We start from the raw sequence: 10,432 nt of genomic DNA on the forward strand, positions 1-10,432 counted from the left end.
TTACTACCATGTACTGCAGTTAGAAAAAGTAAAATATTAAGCATGTTTTCTGTAACCTTCCATATTGAAAATGAAAAGAAAAGAGAAAGCAAGTCAAGCTATATGAACACAAGCCAGAAAGTAAAGAATTCTGTTTTGAACTACACACAAACATACATGGGAGCAGAATGGTAGAGTTTTTCCCCATCCCCACTGAACAGCATTGATAGTTCTCATAACTTACGAGTCTATTGCGAAATATGTGAGCAATGTAGGGCATGCCTTGTGCTTTTCTCGTCTGTTTGACAGTCTTCAACAAAGGTTTGTCCCTGTTGCTCATGCACTAAATTAATCTAATCTATTTGCTCTGTTTTCGATATCGTATACATAGAGAAACAAGAAGAAACTCAACCATTTCTCATGAACAAAACTAACAGACGAAATATCTCCTTCCAGTTTCGATACCCCACTTCTCATCGACAATGATGACAAGAAGCAAACCGATTCAAATATCATATAAGACTGATAGAAAAACTTGCATACAGCACATTGTAATCAATATCCACCAAGATCAAAATATCAAATGCATTGGATAATTAGATAAATAATTACAAAAATTGGAATCAGACTCCCTGTTTCCATGGATTTCTCACCATTACACAACCTGACCAAACAAAATGTTTCATTTTTCGACCAACAAAGACCTGAGATTATGACTCGTGGATCTCAATTGGGGCTCCGTTGGTCTCAATTAGGGGTTCTTCGTTCTCCATTGAAGCTTCGTCACTCTCAATTGCGGCATCATCGACCTCAATTGGGACATCGTCGCTCTCAATTGGGGCATCGTCGCTCTCGATTAGTGCTTCGTCGTTCTCGATTGGGGCATCGTCGCTCTCGTTTGGTGCTTCGTCGATCTCAATTGGGGCATCGTCGCTCTCGATTGGTGCTTCGTCGATCTCAATTGGGGTTTCTTCTGTCTGAATCGGGGCTTTTTTTGTCAGCTTGTGAAAGAAACCATCGATCCGACGAGTGCCGGCTGGAGCTGGTCTAGCGGCAGCGGTGCGGCTCCGGTCTCGTTTAGCTGGAGCTGAACTACTGGCGACAGTGTGACCTTGACTCCGGTCGATTGCCGGATGATCGAACGGCTGAGAGGGCACGGGAAGTTCATCGATTAGGAAATCGCATGTCGGGCGGTGCCTCTTGACCGCGACTCGCATGTGCTCGAGCTTCACGACCTTGCGCTTCCTCTCCGTCGCGACCTCCGCTGACCGCTCCGCCAAGAATTCGAGGAAAAGCTGGGCGGAGTACGAGACGAGGAGTAAGGCTTCCGAGTTGATCTTGTTGATGTCCCTGTCCAGCTTCATTATCCTCTTGACCCGACCGTTTGGGAATTCGGGTCGGATCCGATTCCCGTTCCCTTCTTCTGCTCCTACCTTCCCTTTTCCCTTTGCCGCCTTCTCTTTTTCTCGTACTGGGTTCTCTTCTTCTTCTTCTTGTGCTGGGTTCTCTTCTTCTTCTTGTGCTGGGTTCTCTTCTTCTTCTTGTACTGGGCTTTCTTCTTCTCCTGCTAGATTTTCTTCTTCTACGGCTGGGTTCCCTTCTTCGACTGCTGGATTCTCTTCTTCGTCTGCTGGGTTCTCTTCTTCGTCTCCTGCTGGGTTCTCTTCTTCGTCTGCCGGGTTCTCTTCTTCGTCTGCCGCGTTGTCTTCTTCTTCTTGTGCTGGGTTCTCTTCTTCTCCTGCTGGGTTCTCTTCTTCTCGTGTTGCGATCTCTTCTTCTGCCATTGGTGGCGGCGACGCTCTGGTGGGGATTCGGGAATGTGTATTCGAAAGGGAGAAAATGATGTTTTAGGGTTTTGAATTGGCGGGAAATATTCAGTTTATCATATTTGATAGACGATATTGCACTTGCGTTTAAGGTAATGGTACTTTTTGTCCACTGTGCCGTGACCGGTTCATAGTTCTTTGGAACTTCAATCGATGGTCAATTGGGTATAACGTTTTTTACCCGCCATGTGAAATATCATTTCCGCCAAAAGTTTGTTTTTGTTGTTTTTTCATGAAATCGTAATAATAAACAATTAACTAGTTTTGGTGCCTTGTGATTCGTGAAGCTTAGCTTACTTTAGCAGCCACGTGATAATTCAAGCTCGTGGCAGGCATATGGGTTGAATGAGGCGGTAGCGAAGCCCAAATAATGATGCAAGTGCATGGTGAGCGTAGTAATCCCCTCTGACATGTTCTTTGTATAACCAAACAAAGAGTTAATAAGGACCGGAATATAGAAAAAATGTATTTTAGATGGATGAAATACTCATTAACAAAATTAATCTTTCTTTTTTTTTGGTCGAAACAAAATTAATTAATTTTTAGTCCCCAAATATATATGACAGGACAAAAAAAAAGGATTAATTTTGTTAGTCCCCATGTAATATGACAGGATGTTGTCATTAGGACGAAAAGTTTCAATTAAGGATGAAGTTGATTTATTTAATTAAATAAAAAATTATTTGATTAAATCCAATCGGGTGTGAATCAAGTCCAAATCAAGTCTTTATCCTTTCGTCAATTAATCGTCCAAAATCAATTTCAAATAAAGCTCAATCAAGACATGGAAGGGCCTATAACGAGGCTCTAAGGCAAACAAGGACCTCTCACATCCACACACCCTTACACGCTCAAACGCCAAAACACTCGTGTTCTTCATCAAACTTGTGAAGAATCAACAAGCACAATAAATGCAAATGTCGATTCATCAACACCAAACCCCATTTCCTTCTTCATCGAGAGAAAGAGAAGACAGAATACTAGTTAAGATAATGGCCCTGGAAGGCGCTAGAGTAACTCGCGAGAAAATGATGGAGAAAGAGCTAGGTAATGAAAGGAAATGAACTAATTTAAACTAGGGGTGGGTTGGACAGGTTGGAAGGTCAACCCAATCATAACCCAACTTTTACAATTCAGGTTCGGGTTCGGGTTCGGGTTAGGTTTCATTTGGGCTTGGGTTTAATTGGGTTGGGTTCAAAATGTCCAACTTTTTCAAGTTTAATCTTGTAACAACTTAGTTTCAAAAAATTCCTAAAAAATTAAACCAAGTAGCATCAAATCTAGCTCACTTTAATTTCATAAATCCATTTACTATAAAGCTTCAGGATTTAGAGATTACAAATATGGATTGGCTAATCAAAGCCTCCTATTCCCTAAAAGCTTAAGTAATTGTAAAGGGTAATTTATTCAAAAAAAAATATTAGAAAGCGTGTTGGTTTTTGGACTTGGCTCACTTGGGTGTAGTATGAGCACTAATTGATATGGGTTACAATCTGATTAGATTGAGTTTGGTTAGTCAAGTTAGGTTGGGTTAGGGATGAACGGGCAAATGATTAACCCAACTCAATGTTTGGATTTAAAGTTGGGTTGGACATGGGTGGGTTTGGATTGACCCAACCCAAGTTGCACCCCTAATTCAAACATTGCATTGGTAAATAAAGGAAATGAAAAGGCAATGCTTTAAACCAATAAATAATAAATAAAAAAACATTTCATAATTAATTAAAATTTATTTGAAGCTGTTGTCAAATTTGACAGCAACCATCTTTACTGCCATTTCATGTCATGCCACATACAAATTGACATCTTGGTTGGAAAATACTTGTGTTATGTTTTTACTGTTATTGCTAATGTGGATTTTTTTACATCTCCTTAAAAGATACTTTGATTCGACATGCTAAACGAAGTCGTGTATATATGTAGAGTTAGACAAGTTTCAAAAAATTTCAGATATGATTCAAAACATTTAAATTCGTTTTGGAATTTTTTTTTTTAATTTTAACATTTCGATTTCAAATTTAAAAGAAGTAATATTTCAGAACTTTTCGAATCAAAATTGAGATCAAATCTTATGCGCCTAAAATGGGTGTGACCGCCATGTGACCCTAATAAGTGTCTAATATGTGTTTATTATTTTAAATTTTGTTGTCATAAATTTAATAGGCGTCAAACACTTATTAAGGCCACAAAAAAACCACACTTATTTTGGGTGCAGGAGATTTGATGTCATCCTTAATGATATATCTCACGGATTTGGATCACATATGGATCCAAATTGTGGGGATCCTAGGGATCCTCACATCTTAGCCATTCATTATGCATCGTGCGATCATAAATCATTTCACCTTTTTTTATATAAAATTAAACACAAATAGTACCTGACAAAAACTGGCCGCACGATGTACGATGAACGAGTAGGATGTGTGGATTCCTAGGATCCCTACAAAGTGGATCTGAAGAGGATCCTTTTCCATATCTCACGTTGAATGGCTAGTTTAGGGTTGCTGTGCTGTGAAAAAAAAAAGTGTTGTTTTTAGAAGCAGAAGTAGAGCTGCTTTTGCTTTCTGCTGTTTTGGACCCATGATTTTGACAAAAAGCATTTTTTTTTATTTTACTAAGGGTTTTCTTAATAACACCTCACAAATTGTTGAATACACCCCACTTAATATCTAGTGTTAAATGACTTGTATAAAATGACTATTTAAACCCTATTTTTCTCAAAAAAACCTAAAATTTAAAAATAAAGATATAAAAAAAAAAACAATTATTTTCTTCATACACCCCAAATCATGAAAAATAAAATCCTAAAACTACCCGTAAGTTTATTTATAATTTTGTACACACCTACACTCACAATGTCTTGTCATTATGTTTTTTTTTTAATTAAATGTTAAGTATTCTGCAACATAACAGACAAAGATATATTCCGAAATATTCAATGAATCAAATCTTCTTTAAGATAGTGTAGTATTGTTTTTTTTTTCTTTTGCTAATTTTTTTTAAGCATGCTTGGTGTTTATTTCTTAAGATGGGTAGGGGTGCAATATCATTCAAACATGATTGCAGAACCGAATTTTTAACCTGGGAACAGCAGGGGTGCAATATCATTCATGGCTAAATTGGTATTTAAACGAAGCAAGTGAATACCACATAGAAGCAAAGGAGAAAGTCAAAGTAGCAAAGCTACCTGTTGCACAAAAAGAAGGAAACGGAAGATCATTCCATGGAAAATATTGAAAACCACATGAGCAAGAATATAAGCTCAGATCAATTTTTTATAATGTTTTATTTAAGGTAACAGATGCATCGACTAACGGAACTTTAATATAATAAAATTTAATGAATATGGGGTGCATGTGAAAATGTAAGTTGTACGTTGAGAATATGGAGTGTGAGTTATTATAAAAAAGTAAGTCCGTTGTATTAAGATAATTTTTAGTTGAAAAAATAAATGTGAAGGTGTATTAAGTATGTGAGGTTTATTTAACAATATGTGAAGTGTCAATATAATAAGTCTTTTACTAAACACAATTTTAACCCTAATTTTTTTTATAAAAACTGCTTTTAAAATAATTTCAACAATGTGAAATCAGCCGAAATGAATCGAGTTTCCTAACTTGGAAGGAGAACGGTCACGTGATCCGCGCGGCCGAGTGACAGATTACACACGTGTCAACCGCGAAATCCTGCCGTGGTGTGTCGCTCGAACTCAGAGTTCTCAACTTTTCTTCATCCCCCTTCAAAAAAAAAAAAGCGCACGAACCCTAACTCCCTCCTCTGAGCCAGAGAGTGAGTCACGGTAACCTATTTCGCACCAAAAATCGCCGTCATCCACCTGAATCAGTCGCCATGCAGTTCTCTCAGGAAGACTTCGATCGCCTCTTGCTATTCGAACACGCCCGCAAAACCGCCGAAGTTAACTACGCTAAGAACCCTCTCGACGCCGATGTTCGTACTCTCTCTCCCCTCTCTGTCTCTGTCTCTGTCAAATTTTCACCTGGTGTGCATTAACCGTGTCGTTTTTTACTGCAGAATTTGACGAAATGGGGAGGAGCGCTCCTCGAACTGTCGCAGTTTCAGAGCATTGCGGATTCGAAGAGCATGATTACTGGTAATTTTTTATTATTTTGCGTTCATAAACCCTAATTAGTAGTTGTGTTGGTGTTTTTTTCAATTGGAATTTGTGTTCTGTAATGAGTGTTCACTTGAACGTAAAATTTTGATTAGATTGCATTTCGAAGCTGGAGGAGGCTTTGCAGATAAATCCCACGAAGCATGATGCGCTGTGGTGCCTAGGAAATGCCCACACCTCTTTTGCATTTCTCACCCCTGATCTCGACGAGGCAAGGCCTTATTTAGATAAGGCCACTGGGTTTTTCCAGAGGGCGGTGGATGAGGTTATATTATTGCATATCCGAATTTTCAAATTGTATTATACTTGAGTATTCTAAAATCCAAGAGAGGATTGACAGTGGGTTTGATTTTGTAGGACCCGGGTAATGAGCTTTATCAGAAGTCCTTAGAAGTCACATCTAAGGTATTGCTACTGTTATTCCACTTGCAGGCTGTTCTGTTGGTGATATTATAGTATTGTATTGTGAAACATTTGTTGATTAACCTTGAAGATTTATTGGCTACCTTAGATATTTAGTAGGTAATATAGTGGAAAGAGGAATTTAGGAGGTAATATAGTGGAAAGAGGAATTTAGTAGGTACTAAAGTTAAAAGGTGGGGGCTTTGTAGACTTACGATAATTCAAACTTGAAAACAATTCAGAAATGATCTGCTTTGGGCTATGACAACCTTCAGATTAAGGGTCAAAGATGCTAAATTGCAGCCAGACATGGATATATCTAAGTGGTTATGGGTATGAGTGAGCAGAAGAAGTTTTATTTCACTTTGTATAAATATGATTTGGTATATTGTGGCCAAAGGCCTAAAAAACCAAAAAAGAACAAACAGACCTGGGACCTGAGTTAAGTCATCCCATATGAAGGGATAATAGTTGGGAAGGATTTTCTCATGTTATAGATATAGTTAGGTACCATGCACAACTACTGTTGGCGGGCGGATATGAGGCGGCGGTTAACTAACTATAGCATAGGTATCAGGGCGAGTGTTTTGAAGGTCAATATCATTTATCAGGAAATGTCTTGTGTCTTTATGTTTATAGTAAGAAGCAATCGTGTTCTGTAAATTGGATAATTTTAGGACCTACTATCGAGTTCAGTACCAACAAATTATTTTAAGAGGTTGTTATCATAGTTAGTTTAATACCCTTTTTATGTAATTGCATTAATTTGAATCTACATTGCAAGTGCAACGGAGGTAATTGTTGGTCATGTATTCATAGGCACCAGAATTGCATATGGAGATCCATAAGCATGGGCTTGGACCGTTGGGTCAACAAACTTTGGGTGGGGGACCTGCTCCTTCTTCATCCAGTACAAAGGTTAGAATATCAAATTAATACTTTATTCTAAGTGCATTCTGTTCCAACATGTTTGTTTGTCACAAATGTTTCTGTGTTTGGTTGTCAGCTGGCTGTATTTGATGTTGGTATTCAATTACTTTGTTTGTCACAAATGCTTTTCAGTGTATAGATGCAAGAAAACTTCATTTGTTTTCATTGAACTTCTAATAAAATTGTTATTTATTCCAGAGTTCCAAGACCAAGAAGAGCAGTGATCTGAAGTATGACATATTGGGATGGGTTATCCTTGCTGTTGGCATTGTTGCATGGGTTGGAATGGCAAAATCCCACATGCCACCGCCACCCCAAAGATAAACTTTATATATCGTAAGAATGAAGTAACCCTGCCAGTGCATTTGGTTGAAGGTTAATATTTTCTTTAAGATATTCATCTGGTTGAGTTGTGCTAATTCAAGTAAATCATGTAATATGCTGATACATGTTGATTTTGGCCATAACTTTTTCTATGCTGCTATGATAATTAGGAACATCATTTTTTATATGAATTATTGTTTTCTCCTGAAAATATTGGATAGTCTATGTTGGTTTGTTTCATATGATCCCATTGAGTTACTTGCTTTGCCTTGCTCTTTGGTACTCTCTAGAGGTTTTCTCAGGATTTCTCTGTTTTTTGGTTGTATGATATATCTGTATCCTAAGAGGTCTAGTCTAGAATTCTCTCTTTTATTTTTAGTTCTAAATTAGCCAGCCTTATAAAGGATGTAACTCTAGCCAACTTCACTGAAACAAAATACCCTTAATCTGATAAATCACCATCTCTCTTAAGTCATAACCTATACACACAAACAAGACAAAAGAAAATTGCCTGTGTCTTTGGATGTGTGCTCTAAACCCTCCACAGACAATCTCTGCCCAAAATTTGAGATGATTTTTTATGAAAAAAATTGGCAGCATGACCACTTTTCCGCAACCAACTACTGTCTCTCCCTCCCTCCATTGTCTTATGTTTTTGCCATTAGTGTAGCGGTGACTGTATTAGTGGAAACCTCCTTAAAGAGAACCATTTGAGAAATAATTCTATGGTTTATCTTGTCTTATTACCCCCAGGGTTAACCACGGAAGAAATCTTTATTGTTCAAACTATTGTTTGAAGCTTCCAGTCCTCTTCTTCGGTTACCGCAACATAAAAGCTGAGCGAAAACATGTATCCGTATTCCAAATTTCCAGTTGAATTTTCTGCTGCTAATATAGTTTTACCAACGTGGCTCTAGCAATCTGGTGTTGGACATTTTGGATTTCCACTAATCTATAATTATTAACTAATTGTTAATGTATCATCCATGTTAAGTGCCCAAAGCATATAAATTGGTAAATACTTTGTTACTTCCTTATGATGAGCTTGACCCAATCATGATAGACCTAAGTCAGATTTTTTAAAAGAAGTTGGAACTAATGGGAATCATGTTTTTATTTTTTCAAATATGCTTTATTCATGGAAAATAATGCACTTTAAAATATTCATTATAATCTTTCACAATGAAATGTTCCTCTGCATGAGTCTTAGATGTTCTCTTACAAAAGACAAATCAACATGTTAAAACACACGCAGGGAGGTTGACACTTACAAGTGGTGAATAGAAAGGGATTCAGTTAAACGTCTTTAATGAGGTGAAGTATAATATTGGTCAGTTATTATCTCAAGCCATTATTTTGGTCTGAAACTCTTCCTATAGGCTAAGAGTACGCCTCCCATGTTTAACATGGTAAACTCTGTGGGCACATACTATAATGTTCACTTTGATCATTGTACCTAGAGGTGGCAAATCAACCCATTGGGTTAATGGGTACCTGTTAAGACCCGTTTAATTTGGCACCCCCATAATATAGAGGTGAGATTGGTAGTGGTGATGATGGTGTAAGGTGAAATCAAACTAAATGGGTCTTAATGGATACTTGTTAACCTAGGGTTGATTTGCCACCTCTATGGAAATAAAGTTCTTATGCTTTTCTTACCAGTTATTTGGTTCATTGTGTGGAAGACCAAGCCCTGGGAGCTAAAATTACAGGTAGAAATATTTTGTGTGCTTGAAAACTTAAGTTAGCTTCATAATCAGTTCTTTTACTTGCAAATCTCAATCATTTCTGAGCTATAAATCTATTGTCACTCAAGTATCCTTAACAATTGAGTTGACTGCACTCTGGACTGAATTAATAATAACTCCCTACTCGAGATAAGAATTATTAGGGCTTATCTGGTACAGGAAGCGATGTCTAAGAAAAGTAGTGATGCAAATTCCTTAGAAATAAAACACTGGATAATCTGTTGAGACCTACTTTATTTCTGGTGCTCTTTCTTTTGGCTCATGGTTTGGTCACTGTAGGAACAAATTTGTTGGGAATGCAGCTTCTTTCCTTTTTTAGTAAATATTCTATATTAAACATTCAGTCTTTTATATTAACAATCATTGACCTTCAAAGTAATGATTCTCTTAGTCTAAATTATAATTAGAACATTTTGAGCCCCACTCTTTGTGAACATTCATGTTCTTGTCCTCATAAGTTTGCAGTTGTAGTACTATGTTCTAGGCTCGGGAAATTTTAACTTATTGTTAGGCCGATTATAAAACTCTCTGTAAACCTAACACTGTTCTTTTTTCTTTTCTTTTTCCTGGTTCGCCTTCTTTGGCATGTATTTTGTGGCCTTAAAGTTGTTTAATCATCTAATATTTTGATGGCCATTTGCTTGCAGTTGTGATGATAGAGATGAAGTTGTTTTCCTTTTTGGGTGAGAAAAATTAACTAGAATCAAACTCTCTGAACCAAACATATTAGCATAGAGTAGATTATTCTTTTAGCTCACTCGAAAGATCCGCATACCAAATAGGAGTCATGTTCGGAAGCTTAATAGATTGACTGGTAAAAAGCCTTGGAAAAAACTGGGTTGAGTGATTGAAGCGGGGTGCCAATAGGCAAGGTTCTAAAAGATGCTAGGCTCTAGTAGTGCGGCAGGCTGGGGCCTGGGCAGATTTCACTAAATTTATTGTATATTTTTTAAATAAGCACCTATTTATACTTAAAAAAACACATAATTGTGTTGGAATACATAAATTGCATAATAAAATGACATATAGATTATAAAGTATTAGAGCATATTGAAAACATGGGGAACAAGCATATAATGAGCGTTCATCCA

At 37.2% G+C, this 10,432-nt stretch overlaps 1 protein-coding gene across 2 annotated transcripts; it reads left to right on the forward strand.

Moving 5' to 3' along the window:
• Positions 1-5,495: 5,495 nt before the first annotated feature.
• On the forward strand, positions 5,496-7,784 carry LOC125471572 (mitochondrial import receptor subunit TOM20-like). 2 transcript variants are annotated; one of them, XM_048572148.1, is made up of 6 exons: positions 5,496-5,753; positions 5,838-5,916; positions 6,033-6,202; positions 6,295-6,342; positions 7,124-7,257; positions 7,468-7,784. In XM_048572148.1, the coding sequence occupies exons 1-6, from the start codon at positions 5,655-5,657 to the stop codon at positions 7,496-7,498; spliced, it is 561 nt and encodes a 186-aa protein (XP_048428105.1). In that variant the 5' UTR covers positions 5,496-5,654; the 3' UTR covers positions 7,499-7,784. The 2 variants fall into 2 exon arrangements, with proteins under 2 accessions (XP_048428105.1, XP_048428104.1); XM_048572147.1 differs by having other exon boundaries at positions 5,502-5,753; positions 7,159-7,257.
• The last annotated feature ends 2,648 nt before the right edge of the window (positions 7,785-10,432 follow it).

The sequence above is a fragment of a genome, unplaced genomic scaffold, assembly GCF_019419815.1.
Source record: "Pyrus x bretschneideri cultivar Hongxiangsu unplaced genomic scaffold, Pyrus_bretschneideri_v1 Contig6, whole genome shotgun sequence".
In the NCBI taxonomy this organism is placed as follows: Eukaryota; Viridiplantae; Streptophyta; class Magnoliopsida; order Rosales; family Rosaceae; genus Pyrus; species Pyrus x bretschneideri.

What these genes read in the sequence shown, in the direction of transcription:
- LOC125471572 (XM_048572147.1), top strand. Translation starts at nt 5,655, where the DNA reads ATGCAGTTCTCTCAGGAAGACTTCGATCGCCTCTTGCTATTCGAACAC. An exon ending in TTCGAAGAGCATGATTACTG is followed by an intron (nt 5,917 to 6,032) that starts GTAATTTTTTAT and finishes AATTTTGATTAG; the next exon opens with ATTGCATTTCGAAGCTGGAG. An exon ending in CCTTAGAAGTCACATCTAAG is followed by an intron (nt 6,343 to 7,158) that starts GTATTGCTACTG and finishes ATGTATTCATAG; the next exon opens with GCACCAGAATTGCATATGGA.